Below are 23,147 nucleotides of genomic sequence, written 5' to 3' on the forward strand. Positions count from 1 at the left end.
TATTAACATATGAAAAGCAAAATGAAACAAATGAACCTATCTATGTGTCTAGTTCATAGCACAATCACAGGGAGAGAAACTTGAATTTAATTAAGCTTCTAGATCTAACTACCAATTCATAGGAAATACAGGGGACAGTGGAGTATGTTAAACAATACCACAAAATTCAAACTCAGGGAATTCTAGAGGATAAACAATCCAGTTAGTATAACAATTAAATTATAAGGAAGAAAAAAAACACACAGAAGAGATAAAGGAGGAACCTAAGATTAAACGACATAAGTTACCACCCAACTACAATAAATAGATCTGATTCAAAAAAACTGTAGGAAAAAAAATTAAGAGCCCATCAGGGAAATCCGAAGGCTAAAATCTGAAGGCTGGTTATTTAATGATAGAAGAATTATTGGTAATTTGTTTAGGTGTGATAATAATATGATTGTTTCTTAAAAAGAAAACTTATCTTTTAGAAATACATATTGAAATGTATATATGTATGTATATGTATATAAATAAATGAATGAAATGATATGATGACTGTGATTTGCTTCCAAATAATACAGGGACATGGAGTTACATATGAGAAAAGATTGGTCATAAGTTGGTAATTGTTGAAGTGGTTTATGGAACAATGAGACCATTACGACATTCCAGTTTTGTATACTTTAAAATTTCCACAGTTAAAAATTAACAAAGATTTAACAATTACTCCTAGAGCTAATAATATCCCTTCCCTCTGCAGGAAAATAAGTTGGTGATTATTCATGTATAACTCCTATAGCACTTATTCCCATCATTTGGCTGTCATATCAATAATCCTTCCCAAACTAGAGATCCCCCTCACAAATTAAAAAACATGCTGATTTCCTTTGGTGCATCTTTTCTTCAACCAAGAAATCTGTCTTTGTAATAAATGAGAATCGCAAGCCACTCCTACTGGGGATAATAAACTAAAGAAAGTAAAGGGTGAGAATTTTAAAAGGAAGACAAATGACAGAGCAGGTATCATTTACATAAAGAAGCGTCAGGAAAGAGTAAAGAAAGTGAAGCAAATGAAGTGTGTTTCTAGACTTTAGAAATAAACTCCTACACCCATCAATAGCGAGGGCTGAGAGTCATATGTAACAGGTACTGAAGGCCTGTGTTCTGGTATGCATTTATTATAAGCAGAGCCCTCATCATAAAGCTGTATATACTGAGGAAAGCTAGGCTGAGCACACTACCTAAGTGCTACATCACCAAGGCCTCCATGGAACCCAGGGAAGCTAATCAACAGCTTCAGATCATAAAATCAGAAAAGTATTAAACATTTAGAGGAAGAAAAAAAGAGGGAAAAAATGTCTCCTGGTTGTATATTATCTGCCTGATTGTGTATTCTAATTGTGTATTAAAGCAAAACAAACGTTTACGCATCTCACTGAAACTGAAGTAGTGCGAAAGAGCCTCACATTTCCACAGAGCAAGAGTAGTGCTGCACTCATTACTACAAATTTAACAATGGAAAATATGGATGTACTTACATAGTCCTTCAGACCTTCATGTACTACCTCAAATTCACTAATCCTATTTTTTAAAAAGTTTTAAGTTTTCAACCACATCTATCCCCAGGATTTTGAGAGACTTAACTCCAATGGTTAAGAAGAGACTTCCATAAATTACTTAAGCTTCTTATTATATTTTGTCTCTTCAATGAAACACCAAGCCACTTAAGGCTAAAACTATGTCTTTTACCACTTTAAATCCCCTCTATGTATTCTACATAGAGTAGATGCTCAATAAGTGTTTGATCATTTAGCAATTAATGAAAAACAAAGTAATATATATGGCAAAGAATTACTCTAAATAGTATTAAGAAGGCTTCTGAGGAAAAGACCTGTCCTCAAGGAGTTGCTAATCTCTTCTATTATATTGATTTTTCAAATATGCCACAGTTTGGGGGATTTGAGGAGGAGGGGGAGCAGTACACAAAATCACTATTGTTGCTGTTTAACAATCATCATCATTTTAAAAATATGCCAGAATTTCCACAAACTTCTATTGACATGAAAAAATCTTTTCTCTAAAGACTATTATACAAACTGAACCAGATCTACCCCCAGGTCTATTTATGAATGGGATAATAATGATTAGAAAGTAACAACACACTCAAATAGGCATCAGTACTGAATATATTGCCTATTAACTAGAAAAAAAATAGGATTATGGCATTAGTAGATCAAGGAGCACAGAGTAAGGATAAATTTCAATATGGATAGTAGGAACATACACTGACTGTTTGGAATCAAGAATTACTTGGAATTACTTAAGTCTTAAATAAATATTTTTACCAATGTTGCTAAGAAATAACAAAGAGTCTACCAGTAAATCAAACAGAAATGTGCAACATGACAAGTAATCATAAAAACCACTGCAGTTAATTGGAACCCTCATACATTACTGATGGGGATGTATAATGGTGCAGCCACTGTGGAAAAGTTTGGCAGTTCCTCAAAAAGTGAAACAGAGAAATGCCAGTAATCTTATTCCTAGTTTATACCCAAAAGAATACCCAAAACAAGTATTCAAGTAAATACTTGTACATGAATGCCCAGAGTAGCACTATTCACAACAGCCAAAAGGTAGAAACACATCCATCAACAGATAAATGGATAAACAAAATGCAGGTATACAATACCTGAGCCCATCTCTTATTTTCCTCCCTTACCCCAATCCACCAAACAGGTTTAATCTGTCCTTCAAGAGATTTTCCCCTTCCACCTAAAAACATTATGAACTCTCTCTTATTCTGACAAAACTTTACTTGATTCTGCTCTATGTTCTAGCTACTATTCATATTATTCAGCCTTAAAAGAGGAATGAAGTACTGATACATGCTACAATATGCCGAAGCCCCCAAAACATTATGCTAAGTGAAAGAAGCCAGACACAAAAGGTCACATACTGGATGATTCTATTTACACGAAATATCCAGAATAGGTAAATCCATAGACAGAAAGCAGACTTGTGCTTGTCAGAGTCTGGGGCAGGAGGTTATGAGGAGTGACTGTTCAATCGGTGCAGGGTTTCTTTTGCATGTGGTGAAAACATTTTGGCGTTTCCCTTGGATATGCTGAAAATGTTTTGGAACTAGATATAGGTAATGGTTCTACAACATTGTGAATGTACTACATGCGTACAAATTGAACCTTTAAAATGGTTAATTTTGTGTTAATTTCACCTCAATAAAAAATAAACAAATACCATAAACACAAATAATCCCCCCAAAATACAGTTCAAGAACAGCCATGCTTCTTATTGTCCATAACATAAAATACTAAAACTGTTTTCCAGAGATTTCTCTATATACCTGATTACCAACTTTTTCTTCATTCCTAAAAGCCATACCTAAGTCCATCATTCTCTTTCCTCTAGGATCCTCATCTCCATATGGCTCAGCTACCCTTAACCCCGTCCTCACCACCCCTCATCAATCCCTTTCATTTTGCCCTGAGAAACACTAGTCACATTATGAGCCACCATCCAGTTAATCTGCTCCTCTTTCTGTGGAAAGATAAGCTTTCTTTTCAATTTATCAAGCTTTTTTTAGTATGTAAATGTGAAATAACAATAAGATACGCAAATAGAAATATTTAGCATGGTGGACATAGAGAACTTGAATTCAAAAAAAAGTGGCTGATCATCATGAACACATTAGTATTTGATGAAACTAGGTGTCATGTTACAGGAAGGCAATTTAGAGAAGGAATAGGCTAAATGATTGTTTTGACGTTCTGTAATGTTTTGCCTAACCCTGGATCTTTCAGTTTCTGTCACCCTGCCCCAGGTATTACTGGAAAAAGTTATGAAATCCTTCAGAGTGAGTTCATCACAAGTTCACATTGTTTCAATTTTGATTGAATACTACTTTTAAGCAAGACTTTTATTCGCTTATTGTTGATTTGTTAGCACAATGATTTCCAACCTATGAGCTTCAGACTCCTGGGAGCTGGAGAATTAGTTATCACAATGGGTAGCCAGAGGCATGCTTTATATAAGGCCATATATGTTGCAGACAGGCCTTATACAATATTTTTCAAATGTGCAGAAAATGTTGTGGTTAATAAAATACAAAGTCATGTATGAGTGTACTGAATAGCTTTTTGCTAATATGCATTTTCTCAATTAACAAATACTAAAAATATAACTATAGTTATGTGGGGCATGGGGTCCACAAAATTTTTTGAAGTTAAAGAAGTTGTCATCTTCAACATATTGGGATCCACTGCCTAACAGAATTCCCCATAGCACCTAAATATCTTTCCCACACTCTAAGCCTCTAAGTATCCCCTGCCCAATTCCAGACCCACTTCCACTTTCATTTTCCCAAGAAAATCAAACACATCCTCATATATTCCCTCATCTACCTCAATCCATCTGAATTTATTCTTTCTTCTCCACCTCTATAAATATTTGGTAATTTAGCAATTAAATGTCTCTTCCCTTTTAAGACTAATTCAGACAATACACCTGAGCCCATCTCTTATTTTCCTCCCTTACCCCAATCCACCAAACAGGTTTAATCTCTCCTTCAAGAGATTTTCCCCTTCCACCTAAAAACATTATCAACTCTCTCTTATTCTGACAAAACTTTACTTGATTCTGCTCTATGTTCTAGCTACTATTCTACTTCTTTTCTTCCTTTTGGTGTCAAATTCTCAGAGCTGGCCTACTACAGCCTGAGCCAGACACCTGTTTTGTAAATAAGATTCTGTTGAAATAGCCATCTCATTTTTTCAGATATCATGGCTGCTTTCTTACAACAAGGGCAAAGTTAAGTAGTTAGGCGATCCTATGGCTTGGAAACCTAAAGTATTTCCTACCTGGCTCTTTAAAAAAAAAAAGTTTGTCAATCTCTGGGGCTCCAAAGCATGATCTATATTCAATATCATTTTCTTCTGATGACATGTGGGTGCCATTAAAGGTTTTGGAACAGCAGTAAAGTACTGAGTAAAGGGCATTTCAAGACTACTAATTTAACAACAGCATACAGGGAAGATATAAAAGATCATTTAGGAAAATACTGCAAGGGACTACACATTAAGCATAACGGGAGAAAAATGAAAGGGACTTTTTAAAAGGGTAAGCATCAATACTAGATGACTACATGTGACAGAGACAAAACTAACACCAAAATTTCAATTCTCGATTATGTGGCTCTCAAGAATTTGCATTCTCTCCTACAGTGTACTGTAGACTTACAGCTCTTCATAGTTTCCTACATTACTAATTATGGAGTTCCTAAAAATCTTAATACTAATTCCATATCTTCTGTATACCAGGCATTCCCCATGCTTGCTATATGGCTACCTCCTGGGTATGCAAATCACTTAGGAAGAGGCAGAACCAACAGAGTTGGCCAAATAAGAGCATAGGGCCAATGTCAGAGTTGGATGGAGTACTCACCTGTGGTACCAAGCAGAGAGAGAGGGGAACTAAGATTTCAGGTCCAGAACTGGCTCTAGCCAAACAGGAAGAAGCAGTTATGAATTTGCTTATAGCAGAAGCAGAGTGTCTTTGATATCCTGACATACTTTTCTGATGTTCAGACAGACCACCATTAAAGTGGCCATTGGTAAAAGAGTCTCATGAAAAACAAGCCAAAAAACAAGACCAAAAGGTGAGGAATTAAATGGAGCAGACCCTAATGGTCTTTTGTTTAGGAAAAGCAGTCTTCCTTATTAAAGATGAAACTACTTTTCATAATGGCCAATATGATACTAACCTTCATTAACAGACTTTTCACACCCCACAAGATTGAGAAGGATATCGTCATCTTTATCATCAACTTCACATCCCAGCAGCATCCAGCTTTCCACGTTATCGCTTTCTGAAATGGTGCTCTCTTCCTCTTCACTTGAACTGACCTCTATAATCATGACCTCCTGGATTGTACCTGATCTCTCTCCAGGTTTAGTCTTCTCAATATCCCTCTTGCATTTCTTATCTGCCAATTCACTAGAATGAAGAAAAGCAGGAGGACCTTGGGTCTTTTCTTCTGCATGGACTCTAAAATTCTTTCTTTTACATTTATAAATACTATCTTCATCAGACAGTGTGATGACCTCTGACCCATCTGATAGCTGGATGACCTCACTATCTGAAAGGATAATTAAGTTCTTCTCATTTGGTTTACTACTGAATGATTCAGAATTCCCAGAGTTCTTCTCTTCATGTTCTTCCTCTCTGATGACATTATCAAGATCTTGGGCATAATGAACTTGGCTGTAGAGCTGAAATTCCACCTCACTATCAACACTCAGTTCACTAGATGACTCTTCACGATAAAGGTCATCTTCATACGCTTCTATGGTCTCATAACCACCAAACATCATGGAAAGTCAGTAACCTTGATGCTGTAAAAGAGAAAGTCATAGAAAGAATATATTTTAACAGCTCAGATCATGCCTGTTTAGTGCATAATGATATCACCTCTTAGCGCTAACTTCTGTGAAGGCCATCATTTTTCTCAATGACATATTAAAATACCTTTTTCTCTTAGAGTAGTACCATTTTTCAAGATTTTCTAAATTCTGTTATGACACACTCTAATAATGCCCAGCCCCTCCCAAATGAAAGTTACTGCCAACAAACTGAGTTACAGTTATTAATGGAAATGTTATATTTCACAACTATGTTAGAAAGGAAAAACAGGTTGAGATCCACTGTTTCAGACACCAATCACTTTTTCTCCACAATGTTAAAAATCACAAAAATATTTTAGGTCATTCTCACTACTATTCCATCCATTCTCCATCTTTTCCCTGGTTCTGGTTCTGTATCTCATCTTTTCTGGTATACATTCTTACACAGGAATATTACTTCAATTATGACTAAAATCCACAAAAGGACATAATTATCATATTTACTGTTTTGGTGTATATTTGTCTTCTCAATTAAAAAATTAATCTCCAGGCCTTCTGATCTTTGACTAAAAGAATACATAAAAATAGCTGATAAACCTAGTTTATTTCTGTGCTACCTATAAAGATATGTATGAAATACAAACTAACTGAAGACCTAAAATAGAGGTAAAACTCAGCTTTAGGAGCACTTTACTCTCCTACTGTGAGCACAGTAAATCCTGCTCATCCTTCAACTCTGTTTAAATATCACTTCCTTGGGGAAGCTTTCCTTGACCCACCAGACTAAACTGTTGACCTTTATAGGTTTCCATAGCACTTTACATTTCAAAACATTCACATTTCTAATTACTAGTGCAATGTAAATCTCCCACAAGCACAAATCACATACCCCAGGAGGGCAGGAACTATATGTGCTTTGTTAAACAATGGATCCCCAAAACCAAGCAGGTAACTGGCATTTAGCAAGACCTCTATAAAGGTCTGCTGAATTAACAAATGAATAAATGAATAATATCATCAGGTATTTGTTCTAAAGCCCTAATAAATCTAATTATGTGTCTAAAATATGAAAATTATGATGAGATGAATTTCGTAGTTGTCTCCAACTATTTCAAAGATTCTCATATCATCAACCAAAAATCTACACAGATGTTTCAATTAGGTACTAATGGAACACTGATCAAAATGAGAGTGCTGGAAAAAAAAACTCATTTTTGTTAAAAAAAAAAAAAATCAGGAACAGTATAGAGAACAATTAAAAATGACAATTTATTCTTTCTACTCTACTTTTAGCTATACAGATACAATTTAGGAAGACTAGTTGTTTTCTTAGTTAATCAATTCTCTGCCCAAAATGTCAGGGTACTTTTGGTGATCAACCTGCTGACTCCAAAAATCAAATGAACAAGAGCCAAAAATGTACTACACTCATGCTGGAGTTTCTTGTTTTACAGAAACCAACTTTTGTTGTACACCTTAAACTTACACAATGTTATATGTCAATTATATCTCAATAAAGCTGGTGGGAAAAAGATGATTAAAAGTTCTGAGTTAACAATATTGTATATTTGAAATCTGCTAAGAGAGTAAATCTTAAATGTTCTAACCATACACAAAAAAGGTTAAGATGTGAGGTGATGGATGTGTTAACTAACCTTAATGTGGTAATCATTTCACAATATATACATATATCAAATCATCACGTTGTACACCTTAAAATTAAACAATGTTATTTGTCAATTATATCTCAATAATTAACTGCGGGGGAGACTCAACTTTTAATGCCTTTTTTTCCTTCTAAAAGGTACAATATACCTGTTCCCTTCTTGCACTGTCCTTCAAGTCGCTATGCTGTCATACAAGTTGAATGTGGCTGTCTGAAAAGTAATGCTCATAGCATTTATCAGTTTATATTGAAATGTTAGACTCAGAGGAATACAAATAAAAGATGAATCCTTTCCTTTTTATTTAATAGGTAAATTAATTCTAAAAGAAGTCAAAGGAATTATGATTCCTTCAAAATCCTCACTGGATCCATCTTGGGGATCCAGTGTGGACTTAAGATAAAACATAATTCCAGTGCAGCACAGAAAAAATTAAAGAGCTAAATTACAGAGTTACAAATTTGTACTACTCTTGGAGCCATCCCAAAGGAAAGGGATTAAGAATAGAGCCATAGGCACACCTGTGAATGTATGCCAAAAATACACTACAGAAATAAAATAAAAACAGACTTCCTTGGGTCTAAGGGTTTATCTCTTTCCCTGAAATGTAGAAAAATGAATTTAACAATTTAGCCCCTATGGCCTTTAAGAGGATTTTGTTCCTTCTGTACTGAAAATTGTGCTCAGCATAACCGGCTCTTCTATTTATGTAGCTTATGTATGCCAGAGTTAAGGTTTGCCTGAGGCTGTTTTGGTTTATGTTACTACTTTAATTACATTCAAACGCATTTAGTTAACTTTTTAAATTCATACTCCAAGGACGAATATGGAAAAAATATATATATGTATATAACTGTCTTGATTCAGAAGGACTTCTCAGCTTTTTGATCACTGTACACAATTCTCAAGCATACTTAACTAGATAACATAAATTCCCTATGAGAGTCACAAAATTTTAAATCTGGAAGAGACCTTTCAGATTATCTCAACAACCTCCTCAATTTACATATAAGGAAACTGAGGTCTAAAGAGATAAGGAGGCCTATCCAAAGTTATTTAGCTGGTTAAGAACACAGCTAAAACTGATTCACATTTCCCTGATTAAAAAAATAATAATCATCATTTCGAATAAAGAGTAAAAAGAAAAAAAAAACCTTTCTTCAAAGCTAAATTTGCAGTGGTTCTAACACCTAAATTTACCTAACAAATATCCATTTTATTTCCGTGGAGTTTAAAAACTATAAAAGAGGCATTTTAATTGGAAAGAAAAGCATACATTTGAATTTGTCAGTTTACCATCCAAGAGCTTCCCAAGTTGGTACACAAAGGCTATAGCAATGCCATGACCAAAAAAGATGGCTCTTATATAAGAACTTAAAATATCAGTTTGGGAATAAAACTTCTCTGAACAATGTAAATGGCTTAACAAATATAAAACAGCTATAGAGAATAACTGCAGAGGCTCTCGCTGTTCAAAAGTGAGAGCAGTATTCATTCACTGATTTTTTTTAAACTAGACAACTTAAGGCTTATTTAAGCTTTCAGATTTTATTATACAATCTTAAAAGACAACATTTCTACTCCAACAGTCTACCAACTGGTCATTTCAGTCCTTGTGCTCTTATTTCTCTTCAAAGAACTTTTAGCCTAGATGTTTCTTTTTGATGAGACAGTTATCCATCTCAGGAAATTTAAATCAAATTCACAGCTTGATATCAACCCTAGTTTTCTTTAGAACGTGATTAACAGTTTAATTTCAAATTAAAATTTCTGACTTAGTGAGCTATCCTGATAGTGACAGATTTGAAACACTACTGACTCTAGTGTTAAAATTTCTGCCCACTTTTCAAATGGGGCTTTCAATATGAAGTAAATCAAACTGGGACAGAGAATTCAAATGTGGGAAACAATGGTCACAAAAAAATTCAGAAAGAATACAAGATGCTGGTGGGAGAAAATAATGCTAAATTTATTCAGACAAGTCCAGCTGTTCCTGACATAAAGTCTTTATAAAATAACTAATCCTATCTCAAAACACTTCCTTCACCTTTCCCTCAGCCCTTTTTCCTGTTATTACACAGTATCTTATCCTTGGAGCTATTGCACAATCCTCACTTCCACTTCTTCCTCAGTTTATTAGCCACCCCCAGACTCTCTTGAAAACAGCGATAGTGAATCATCCCCAAAGCACAATACCGTCTGAAATATACACACAGCCTAAAAATTCAAAACACAACAGAGTTTTGGAAGGGACCTGAAAGTCATTAAATTGAACACTCATTTTATACATTGAGAAATAGGCTCTGAGAAGCTTATTTATTCATTGCGCATAAAAGATCTCCTAATTCAACCCCGTAATCTGAAATCAAAGTAAATACAGCCTACAGAGAAGATTTCTGGAGTCACCAGCGCGAGTTGGTGGTGGAGCCCCGGCTAGAACGCAGGCCTGCTGACTCTCCACTCAGCCAGTTTTCCCACTACACCTGCAACTCTTAAAGTTGACGTTAACTGCCGGCTACGATGTGAAGGATAAAGGGAATCAGCGAACACAGTCCAAGTCTCCTTGTTTTACGTAGGGGAAGGGGCCCATCTCCCGAAATTTTTCTGTCCCCACAGCTGGAGCTGCTGCTTCTGACTGCTGACGCTGGATATGGCCCAGGACTGCTGGGTCCTCAAAAGCCGAGCCCTCTTCGCGTTTAACTGACTGACCGGCTTTCCTAAAAGACAGGGGAACCTCGGGGGGTGGTGGAGGTAAAATAGGCAGAAACGCCACTCCTCACCGAGGCCGTGGGTGCCCAGCCATTTTTGAACCACGGCCTCAGGCCTTGGAGGGGCAGGGAGAAGCCCAGCCGGTCCGCGGAGTCGCGTGGAGCAGAGCTCGACTGAGAGGCCACGAGCCGAGCCCCGCCACGAGTAAGGGACACAGGGGGGACGCGGAGGCCGACGAGGGGACACGCGCTAGTTCCACAGCCCAGCGGGCGAGGCGGAGGGCGGGCAGGGGTCCCCCGGCCGCAGACGGCTCAGGGTCCGTCACACACATACTCACTGCCGCGGCTGCGACCAGGAAGCACCAACCAGGAACCAAAACGCGTAGAGGGACGGGGAGGGGCGAGGACAAATGAGGTAAGAAATCCGCGTCCGTGCGGACCCGGGAGAAGGGAAGGCACTTCCGGGGAAAACACAGCTCCCGGGAGTCGTCTTCCGTCCCGCCCACCCACCAGGCCTTCTGTACGCATGCGTAACAACTATTAACCCTTTCCCTTCCCCTTGATGTGCCTGTCTTGCCCTGGTCCTTCCACCCAACGGCTTCTTTCAGAGATACTTAAGCTGCATCTGTGACAGGGGACACCATGTTTGAATGACTTGCACAGAAGATATGCTACTTACCGAGCAAAACCGGGGACAGTTAGCGCCTTTCTGTGCTGGCGAGAAAAACTACATCTACCATGATGCTCCGGGGCGAGGTTTAGCCCAGGCTCCGCCTCCTTTCCCTCTGACCTCGAAGGACACCCTCCATGTGCCACGTGGCGCGGGAGTAGAGCCGAGACCCAGCAAGGGGACGAGGACCGGTGCGGCAGGCGGCTTGGCTGGTGGACTCGGGGAATCCCAGCGAGGGAGAAGCCTCTTTGAGAGCGCCTGGTCTAGATCCTTCTCTCGAGCTAGGTGACCTTAGGCAGCTCCCTCCCATCTCTAAGTTGAAGGTAAACTTAGTTTACACTGGGGCGGTTCCGGCTCCTTTTTTCCCCTAGAATACAAGACAACAGATTTAACTCTTTGTGAACTTTGAAGAGCTGAACTCTTGCGAAAGATTGAAGTCAATACTGGTCCTTTGGAAGCCTCCGGAGGCTACAGGTTGTGTTGGGAGCCCCTGGCTTCGGTTCCTCGTCTCACACCTTATTTTAACAGTAATACTAAACCCAACTGTACATCTTTATCAATTCGTCGGCCCTTGGCAACAGTCTTGAAAGATAAGTGTGACATTGATTATTTTTGCCAACATGTATCGAACATCTATTTAAGAGCTAGGCAGTGCTAGCAATTGCGAATATAGTGGTAAATGTTTTAAAGTCTCTGGTCTCATAGAGCTAGAGTCTACCTGAGAAAGCAGAATACAGATAGTTTGTTTATAGTCTAAGAGTTTGCCAGGAAAAATAATTAGAAATTTTAGTTAACATTATGGTAAGTGCTAGAAAGGAGGACAGGATACAATGAAAAGGTAAAATTGGAGGACCCATTTTGCAGAGGAGGAAACAGGCTAAGAAATGGGCCATAGAAATTACTAGGTTGTTTATTAGGTAATGTGTATTGTGTAGAACAAATGTTATCTTAAAAATAATAATAATATACTGCGCTTTTATCAAGTGCCAGGCTTACTCCTATAAATTTACTATGTATAAACTTTTAAATTTTAACAACACTTTGAGGTTGAGCGTTTTTAAAAAAGGAAATAGATTCAGAGGTTAAGTAACTTACCCAAGGCCACAAGGCCAGGAAATGCTCCCAATTACTATGCCCAGTGCTCTCACTATTACGCCTGCATTCAACAAAGATTTGCTATGTTCCCATGCTCAAAATGCTTAGGCACCCTTAACAGGTTATGTCATAAAGCCTAGAATTCTTTGGATGTCATAAAGAACACTTCATGAGCTGACATCTGCCTAGCTCTTTACCACCATGCTGAATACTGGGCCATTGCCAGAACACACCATGCTCTATCACATCTGTGCCTTTACAGAGAGCGTTCCTCCTGCCTGTAAAGTCCTTCCTGTCATTCACCCTACTCTGCTCAAGACTGGGTCTTCAGGGAAATTTTCCAACTCAACCAGACAGAACAGGCATTCCTTCCCTGGGCTCCACTACACTTTGGACAAACCTCCATCAAGACAGTTATATTGTCTTAAAATTGTCTCCTAACTGGATTGTGGGCTCCCAGAAGGCAGAAGCTTTGACATTTTATCTTTGTATCTTTGCCAGCTAATATAGTGCTTGACAGACAGCAAGCACTCAGTAATGGTGTTAAAGGAATGAAGGACCTCTATAACTACCTGAGGTTCTAGGAAACCAAGAACCAGATATGGATCCACCAGCTATCAGTTCAGTGGGAAACATGTCATGACTCTAAATAACTGGAATGCAGTGTAGTGTTCCTTGATACTAACATGGTATAAAGAGCTGCAGGGACCCCAAGGATACAGAGATTTCTGACCAAAAAGAGCAGTGTATATATACACGCACCCTGCCTTTACATGATAAGTTCTCATTTAGACGGTTTTTAGAAATCACGAGATTCAGTCTCCTCTTGTGATGGGGAAACTGAAGTTTTGCCAAGAGTCACCTGGCAGAGGCAGAACTGTGTGTGTAATCCAGGTCTCTGAGTCTCTCCCCAAACCACCTCACACTGTCTCTGGCCCACACCTCTTGAGATCACAAGTGGTAGCATGCACCAACATCCTGGAGCCTCTCTTAGAATGTCCTAAGGAGTCCATTTATTTGAGAAAGGAAGCACCTGCTTTCACCAGGGCAGTGGCAGTGCAACATCAACAGTGAGCAGCTGAACTGGGGTGAGGGGCCAGGAGAAAGCAGAAACCTGCTGCAGAGGGCAGGCCGGGTGGGGGATATAGTGTAGCAGGATCTGGGCAAGTGACTTACCCTTACCCTTCCATTGCAGAGGGAGGAGCTACCTCCCTTATTTTATTCTGGTTTAGTGGTACCTAGAACCTCTGAAAAACTAATCCTTTTGACCTTTTATCAGTTGCCTTTCCATTACTATCCATCCACTGGCAGCCTACTATGTAATAACCCCTTGTGAGCCACTTCAGGTATATTGTCTGCCAGATATATTGTAAGGGAGTGTTAGCCCATTTCACTAGTGTGGAAATTGTGACTTGGAGAGGTCATGTGACTTGCTCTAAATGACAGAGCTGGTATTCAAACTCAAGTCTTGTCTGAATCCAAAACCTATGCTCTTTTCTATGCCCAAACTTCCTTTCAAAACTAAACTCCTTGAGGGTGGAGACTGTGATGACCTGCTTCTGTCTCTCTAGTACTTAACCCAAGGCAGAGTATGTTTCAGGCTCCCAGAGGTCACTGGTGGAATGAGTGGATTCAGCATGGAATGTTTGCCAAATGAAAGCCTGGGTGCTGTATGAACAGTGTTTTGGAACAGCAAAGGAGGGACCTGCTGGCTGCTTAGGAGCAGTGGAGAAGCCTCGTGCAGAGGAGGAGGCCAAGTAAGTGGTTAGTAAAACAACAACAGCAGTCCAGCATTCTAATCATAAAGAGCACAAACAGGCAATTCACAGAAGAAATCCGAAAGGCCATGAGCTATGATAAGAAGTGTTCAGCATCACTAATAATCAGAAAAATATGAATGACCTCATACACTGTGGATGGAAATACAAATTGGAAAAGCCTTTTAGGGGAGTTAGTTGACAGTATCCATCAAAATTGTAAGTGAGCTATGATGTTCTTAAATGTATGTAGAAAGATTGTGATAGAAAAAAAAAGGAAACAACAGATATTCATCAATAGGGAATGAAATAAACAAGGATACAGCTATACTATTTTTAAGTATGCTGCTTTTAAAAGAATGAGATAAATCTGTATGTACTGACATAGATCTCCAAGACATACAGTTAAGTGAAAAAAACAGGCAAATTGCAGAGCAATAGGTGTATTATGTACTCATTTTTGTTATAGTTTAAAGAGTCTGTGTGGCTGTATATAGGTATGTGTGTATATAATGCATAGAGAAAATACTGGATGGATGTCAGTCAATAACAGTGGTTACTGACTTCTGAGGAAGGAAGTGGGAGTGGAAAGGAATAAAGAGGGACTTTCACTTTAAAAAAAAAAAGAGACGTAATTCAGTGGGAAGAACACACATCACTTCTGGGGTACTCCTACCAAAGCACATAACCTGAATATAATCATGAGGAAACTATGAGACAAAAACAAATTAGGAGACATTCTACAATATACCTGACTCTTAAAACACTTCAAAAATGTCAGTCATAAAAAACAATGACTGAGGAATTGTTCCATGCTCGAGGACAGTAAAAGAGACACGATACATAATAAATTCAATTCATGATCTGGGATTTTCTTTTGCCAGAAAGGATATTATTGGGACAATTAGCAAAATCTAAATAAATCTAGATTTGATGACAGTGCTGTATAGCTGTTTTTCTCCTGATTTTTATATTTGTATTACGGTTTTGTAAGAGAATGTCCTTGTCTCTTTTAGGCTGTATAATCTGAAATACTTGCAGTAAAAGGACATCATGTCTGAAACTGATTCTCAAGTGGTTCAGAAAAAAATTGTTTTGGGGGCAAGGGAAAGGGAGAGAGAAAGGAGAAGGATAACACAAATGTAGTAAAAAGTTAACATTTTGGGAATCTGGGTAAAAGGTATTCAAGAGTTCTTGGTACTAATTTTGCAATTTATATCTAACTCTGAAATTATGCCAAAATATAAAATTAAAAGGAAAACTAGAAAGAATAGAGTTTGCCAGGTAGAGAAGACAGGGGAAATCTTCTGGCAAAGGAACAAGATAAGCAAAGGAAACTGACAAGCATGAGTCTTTTGAGAAACAATCAGTGGCTCTGAGTGTTCAGAACATGGCATGGTGTGGGGAGAGCAGGAGGGGAGAGAGTAGGAATCATGAGCAACACGACAAATGGACCCAGTTCCCTGCTACCTAATATCGGAAATGAAGATTAAGCCTTCTTTATGCCCAGCCTCAAGCCCTGCAAAAAATAACTTGAGTTCTTATGGCTGCCCTGTCATTTCATTGACAATTTCTCTTCGTCCAGTGACTATAGAATAAGAAACCCTAGGACAGTGGCTGAAAGGGACGTCTAGGACAGCTCCATCATTTTGCAGAAGGGAAAATGAAGACCCACAATGAAGGCAGGATTTGCAAGTTCCCAGCGAGTGTTAACACTGGCTTTTAGTTCACAGTCCCTTATTCTTTCTGTTGTGCAAAATTCTGAAAGGTTGAGGCAGAAATAGAGACTGGCAAGTGAAGTGAATGTTACCCTTTAAAGTTTGGATGTTTTTCATTCGCCACAAATACAGACTTAATGTCAGTACAGTTTTAAAATGTAATTATAGAAACTTGTTCACTTAAAGCCCATATGTTGCAGCTGGTAAGCAATATTCAATTCAAGCTCCTAGTCTAAGGCAGCAATCAAGGTGATTCTCGGGAGTTCTCAATGACATTGGTACCCATCTGGATTTGTTGAAAAGTTTAACATCCTTTTTTATTATTCATGATTTTGCAGTTCTTCACATTGCAAGGTGGTGGAGAGAGCACACAATTTTCATCCATGAAATCATTCTTGAAAATTTAGACATTCATATAGATGGCTTTTAATTTTTCTTAGACTGCTTTTCCTTATAAAATCATGAAATTTTAAAAATATACACCATAAATTAAACTATATAAATGATAATATTCTCATTCTAATAAAATCCTAGGGATAAGGAGCTAGTATTTCAAGGACTGTATTCTCATTCGTTTTTATTCCTAGTTGGAATTGTGTTACTCAAGGCTTAGGTCTAAGTGACTATATAACAAACATTGAGTAGCAAGACTTGAGATTCTAATTTATTTAAGAATCATTAGATTCCATACAAAAAAATCTCAAAGCATGTCATCAATAACGTGAGGTTACAGAGAAACACGTGACAAGTCTTTGGAGGGCCCTGCCAGGAAGGGAGCAACATCATGGTTTGAGGGGTTTTAGTGTGTTTTTAAGAGAGACGTGAGCATGTTTGTGGCTGTGGGAAAGTAGAGAAGAGGTTGAAAAGGCAGGAAAGACTTGGGAATGATCAATCAAGTGACCTACCAAGGTAGACAGGAGGGAATTGGGATTGGCAGTTTCTCAAACTCTAATGTGCCCATGAATCACCTGGGGATCTTATTAAAATTCAGATTCTGACTCAGTAGGTCTGGGGTGGGGCCTGAGATTTTCCATTTCTAACAAGCTCTCAGGTGAACCTGATGCTGCTGGTCAGTGAACTACACTTCGGGTAGCAGAGGGGTAGAGTTGTGAATTGTGTGTTCATTTGCCTGTTTCCCTCCAGACCCTGAAGCAGAATCCTTCCAGATAAACCCTATTGCCTAACACAGTACCTGTCATATAAAAGTTTGTTGAAAGCATTGAATATATGAAGATGTGCATTTGCCATTGTCTATAACTATGGAAAAATGAGGAGGAACCCTAAAAGTCCAATGACACAAGACTGGATAAGTAAATTTTAGCACAAGTATACTTTGGAATATTCTTAAGTAATTTAATTGGTCTTTTGAAGTCCATATGATAATATGGGGAAATTCCTATGATAAAAACTTAGAAAGCATGTGAATTTTTACCTATATGATAGCCACTGTGTGAAATTATGCATTTGGGCAAGAACCAGAATGGAATAGAAAAAGCAAGTTTGATATGTTGGAGCAATAGGATCATACTTGAATTTTTACATTTAGGTATCTGTCAATGTTATAAAAATTCAGGTGAAAAGTAACACTGTTACACATATGAAAGAAGAGAAATCAAACATGGATATTCTAACTGTAGCAAATCAAAACAGAGATGAGTAACTCCTACACATGATAGCTTAGATTGGGTTTGTATGTATGGTTTAAATATATATGTATATATTAATTTTTCTTGGTGCAGTCATTCTTTTATTCTGACTTGAAAGCTTCTTTCTTCTTTTGTCTCTTCTTTCCTTCCTTTCTTTTCTTTCCTTTCCTTTCCTTATGCTTCCCCTCTCCCCTCCCTCTTTTTAAGACATCTCTCCCTTAAGGAATTCCCATTCCCAGTGATAGCTCATCAAAGGAGCACATGAATAGCTGACATTATGTAATGCTTTGACATTTGGCATTCCCAAGGCATTACCCCACCCCTGATGCAGAATAAGTTGTCAGAGCATGAAATTGGTATTTTTACATATTCTTAATGTACAGATGTCAGTCTGAAAACCATTCACTAGTATTATGATTACATTCTTTGTCTCATTTTCTTTCTATGCCAAGATCTGTTCTTGTGATTTCTTTTCTTTTGGGAGTTTCAAAGAGGGAAGACAAAACTTTAATAATCCAGCTTATTGATTCTGCCAAAAGGTAAAAGTAAACGTTTAAGTCTCATTTTTGGCAACGATACTTCTGGCACAGGAGCAGAGATGTAACAAGAAGGACCAGATAGATGCAAAGGGGAAGTACAATCAGTGGCCCACTTGATGGTGCCAGATTCCTCAGTGTGTTGCAGTTTACAAGTTTGTTAGTCTGTGTTAATCACAGAAATGAATGGTCTAGGCTTGTGGAAGAAACAACGTGTCTAAAAATAGGAAATACACAAAGTAAGAATGGAAGGTATTTAGAGACAGTCCTGACCATCTTCCCTTATATTCAGCAATGCCCCTATAGGATCCCTGACAATGGGCATCCAGTCTCTGTTAACACCTTCACTGATGGACATCTCACTACCTCACAAAGCAACCCACTTCATACTTGGACAGCTGGCAAATGCTGTCTAACATACTTTCCCCCTTCCGGTAACAGCACCAGCTTCCTTAGATGAACTGCTACTTCTTCATACTGTCTGGTTCTGACAGGACACAGGGGTGGTGTGCTGCTGCATGGCCTGTTTGCCCTCACATCCCACCTTGCCTTTCCCCTGCCCCTCTCTGTATTGCACAGGGGAGGGGGCTGACCCCATAGGCCCTCAGTCCCAGACTCCCATGTCAGCTGGGTTTTGGCAGGTCCAACCAATGGGAGGCATTGGCAGGAGATTGGAGGGGGAGAAGTCAAGGTATCTGTCCCCCTTTATAGAGAGGGTAATGGTGTCAGATTCCTATACTGCAGCTGCGTTTCCTCCATGTCTTAGAGTCAGCGCCCACTGCACAGATCCACCATGATTCCAACTTCCACTGGGTGATCCCTGCAGCATCACCACCTCCCTTTATCCCTTCAATTTAGGATTAGCAGTGGCCTGGTAATATCTGAGAACAGTTGCTTCACTGTTCTCAGGAAGGCTCCTGAAGCCCTTCCATCACTTGTGTATAACCAGTAAACTCCCTCTGTTCAGAGTGGTTTATATTTCCTTTTGGATCCCATTTGATATGATTCCACTTGTGACCAGACCTGACGATCATAGTGCCTACTTCCAGCCAAGTGATTGGCTCTGTTCTGGGCATGTGATGCAAGCTGGACCTATCAAAGTCCTACTCTAAGGCTGTTTATACGCATTTCAATGAGGGTCACTGAGCTTGGGTAGGGTAGGATTGGAGTCTGCAGCTATGTCTACAACTCCCATCTGCAGAGTAAGAGAATGAAGCTAGCACAAAGAAAGAACCAGCAAGGAATGGGGAGACATCCAGTGACATCCTTCAAGTTCCTAAAGTCCCTGAAGCTCTGTCCTGAACTATCCATTTACATGAATCAAAATAGTCTCTTTTTCCCTTAAGTTTCCTTGATTTGGGCTTCTGTCCCTTGTTTTCCTTGATTTGGGGCTCATAGCCCCAAAATAAGCCTGACTAACAGAGACAGACTTAGTTGGTAGAAAAATATTCCCTTCAGGAAGCCCAACTCTGCTTCTCCATGACCTCTCCATCATTAGCCTGGTTCTCAGCTCTGGGGAGCACAACATTCTTGGCCTCTTCCCATCTGCGCAGCTCTTCTGACCTCCAGCATGGATCCAGGCCACCCCATTCCCTGCCCTCCCCACCAAGGCCCTGCTACAACTCCTTCTCCCTCCCAGTGTCTGATGTCTTTACTGGCTCCCACTACACTTCTCACAGGCAAGCTTCAGACATGTTGCTGACTCATCCGTGCCTCTCCTCTCCAAGATGTGCTATTGGCAAAAGCCTCTGGCCCCAGGAACTGGTTAGAAGCTCTCTGACCCTCCCTGTCAAAGAGGTGCATTTGATGACTCTTAGTGGCCCTTCAGGTACTGAAGGCAGCCTTTGTGTTCCCCTCCCCTTCCTCGCAGGACCTCAGACCCCTTTGTTATGATATGTCACAGAGAGGTCCATGAGGAGAGATGGAACTGACAGCTGAGCAGGGACCAGGCCACAAAGGGCCCTGAATGTCATGCTAAGGAATTTGCACCTTACTCTGATGGACCAGAGAACCATAGAAAAGTTTTAAACAGCATCTTACTTTACATCATTTTAAGCCCACATCCCTAGCTATGTCCTTTTTACAGCATCAGAGGAATAAATATTCTGAATTCTCTCTTCTCCTGTCCTCTCCTTTCTATCTGATGCCTCCCATTGGCTGAACCAAAAAGAAGGTAAAAAAGCAAGAAGGTCTGGTTGATGGAGTCTATAGAGGTCGGCCTGTGAGGGCACCAAACAGAGGGGAGAAGGATAGAGAGTGGGTCTGGAAGAGCATCTATTTCTCTTGAAAACATTCAGCACGCTTTGAAAAAGGTTAAGAATCACAAACATAGAAAAGAGAGAGATTCTAGATATGAAGTTCTATCTAGAGCATTTGAACTGGGCCTTGAAGATCCTTGACAGGTGCAGATAGGAAAAGGGCCTTCCAGAAAAAAGCAGGAATATGAGCAAAAGCTCAGGAACCATAATCTCTAAGTGCAGTGTGGCCAGAGCAGAGGACAATACACAAGAGAAGAGGAGGAGTATATGTGTACTGGACGGTGGCATCCAAAAGATAGGTGGACTAGGAAGAAAGGTAGATGGGGCTAGATTAGGAGAGCCCCAACTCTGGAGCCAGATTGCTTGCTTCGAATCCCAGCTCAGCAGTTCACAGTCTGTGACCCTGAGTGTGTTACTTAACCTCTGCTTCAGTTTCCTCCTCTGTAAAATGAGGATTATACTACTATGTACATAATAAATATCTTGGAGGATTGTTGTAAAGATTGAAGGAATGTAAATACAGGAGGTGCTTATATAGAATACAGAACAGAACCTGGCACACGGTGAATGTTATATTAAGTGTTAGCTGCTGCTGCTCGTGGCATTATGAGGGCTCTCTGCCTTCAGCCCCTAGAGTACAGTTCCTAGAAAGATCCAAGATCTCACAGTGTTCCTAATGCAACCCGTGCAACACGGATTCTTCCTCCCCAGCGTCACCTGGCTTGTTCACACACCCATGAAGGGGTGTGGAGCAAAGCCATCAAGAAAACTACATTACCCACCCTTGTTACAAGACAACTGGGCAGTAATCCATTAGAAAATGTTGAGGGCACAGGCCTGGGGATCAGGAGACACAGGTTCCAACCTGAGCTCCACAGCTAATTCAGTAGGTGACCTTGGGCACCCTTCCGCTCTCTGGGCTTCAGTTTGACCCTCTGTAAAATGACGGGGGAGGATTATGATGATGTCTTAGGGGCTCTCTTCCAGCTCTATCATTCTGTGATTCTAAATCCCTTTATAACAAACTCTAGGAGAGGAGCTTTGCTCTTGCAAATGGAGTGTAAAGTTAATCCTGCCTGTGCTGAAGCTAACTAATGTGCCTGTGTGGTTTATCCTACTTCATTAAACCCAGACTCCCCACAGAGCAATGCACAAGGCAGCCCAGGCAGGTAATACTGAAGTGTTGCTGAACTGGGTCTCCTAATGGAAAATGATTTTCCCCCACTCTTCCTCAGGTTTATCAACACAGAGCCTATAACCCCCATTTTCCACACTGTTACTTTGCCACACGTGTAGATTCAGACCCAATCAGGAGTATGGCAAGTTGGGTCCTGAAACCTCTTTCACATGCATACACGCCACCCACCGCCACCGCCACCAGCTGCAGGCAACACCATCATTTTACATGTGAAGAAACCAAGCTCAGACAGGCTGGGGACTTGCTGGGGGAGGCACAGGGGCTGGTGTCTGATGTAGGGAGGGAGGGCAGTGCTGCTGTTTGTTGAGCGAATGCTCACTGTGGGGTGGAGGAAAAGAGAAGGTAACTGGGAAGCTCTGAGGCAATGTCGCCAAGTGGAAAGATTTCCCCAAGCTCCCTTACATTTTGTAAAAATTCTTGCTGAGTCCCAGACGTAGAGAACGGACTTGAGGACACGGAGAGGGGGAAGGGGAAGGTGGGACGAAGTGAGAGTGGCATGGACATATATACACTACCAAATGTAAAATAGCTAGTGGGAAGCAGCTGCGTAGCACAGGGAGATCAGCTCGGTGCTCTGTGACCACCTAGAGGGGTGGGATAGGGAGGGTGGGAGGGAGACCAAGAGGGAGGAGATATGGGGACATATGTATATGTATAACTGATTCACTTTGTTGTAAAGCAGAAACTAACACACCATTGTAAAGCAATTATACTCCAATAAAGATGTTTAAAAAAAAAAAAGAATCATCCCTCTGCCAAAGAGCTGATGATCTGGTAAAATCAAGACTCCACTGTCAGGGTAACACTCCAGAAAACAAACAAACAAACAAAAAATTCTTGCTGAGTCCCAAGTCACATTTTCCTAAGACTAAAAGAGTCTTTTTCTAAGACATTCTAGATTGTCTCTTGAGGACAGAATTGAACAATAATTGTCTTAGGCTCCCTCAGTTTTCCTTCTTTTATTGTGAGATATAGTACAGATGCTGAAAAATACATAAAGCACATGTGTATAGTTCAATGAATAATTAAAAGTGAATACTGGTAACCCCCGCTCCAGTCAGGAAACAGAGTATAACGTTGGCATATAAGAGGCAAAACTCAGAGAATACATCCGGTATGATCCCATTCATATAAAGTTAGAAAACTGACAAAGAGCTCTATGTTTGGATGAAGGGACCACGCTCTTAGCTCACTCCTATGCAGTGTGTAGATCTGGTAAAAGCCTTCTCCCTCCACTTCACTGAGCACGGACCCCACTGAGGACCAAGAGGCCCTGAATGTTAGCGCTGGAATCCACCTCAGGTGACTTTCATTCACTCATTTATTCCTTCATTCCTCAGATGCTTTGCGGGTCTTACTACATAGGGGCCTCTGAGCTAGGAATGGTGGGAGGTCTAGCATGGAGGTTTAGATCCTGCCCCAGAGGAGTAAGAAAAGCTGGAATGAGTTGAGTCTGAAGTGAGGGGAAACAATGAGGGTCTTGGAAGTGCCAGGCT

The 23,147-nt window shown here is 39.9% G+C and overlaps 1 protein-coding gene across 3 annotated transcripts in view; it reads right to left on the reverse strand.

The window, feature by feature from the left end:
• ZCCHC7 (zinc finger CCHC-type containing 7) overlaps positions 1–11,233 on the reverse strand; it is a 248,814-nt gene extending 237,581 nt beyond the window's left edge. The window contains exons 1-2 of one of the 3 annotated variants that reach the window (XM_024126139.1): positions 11,108–11,233; positions 5,762–6,392 (exon numbers count right to left, since the gene is read on the reverse strand). In XM_024126139.1, coding sequence (XP_023981907.1) covers positions 5,762–6,371 — 610 coding nt within the window. In that variant the 5' untranslated portion in view covers positions 6,372–6,392; positions 11,108–11,233. The other 2 variants (XM_024126137.3, XM_024126138.3) reach the window with 2 other exon arrangements.
• Positions 11,234–23,147: the final 11,914 nt, after the last annotated feature.

Source organism: Physeter macrocephalus, chromosome 9 (assembly GCF_002837175.3).
Source record: "Physeter macrocephalus isolate SW-GA chromosome 9, ASM283717v5, whole genome shotgun sequence".
NCBI classification, from domain to species: Eukaryota; Metazoa; Chordata; class Mammalia; order Artiodactyla; family Physeteridae; genus Physeter; species Physeter macrocephalus.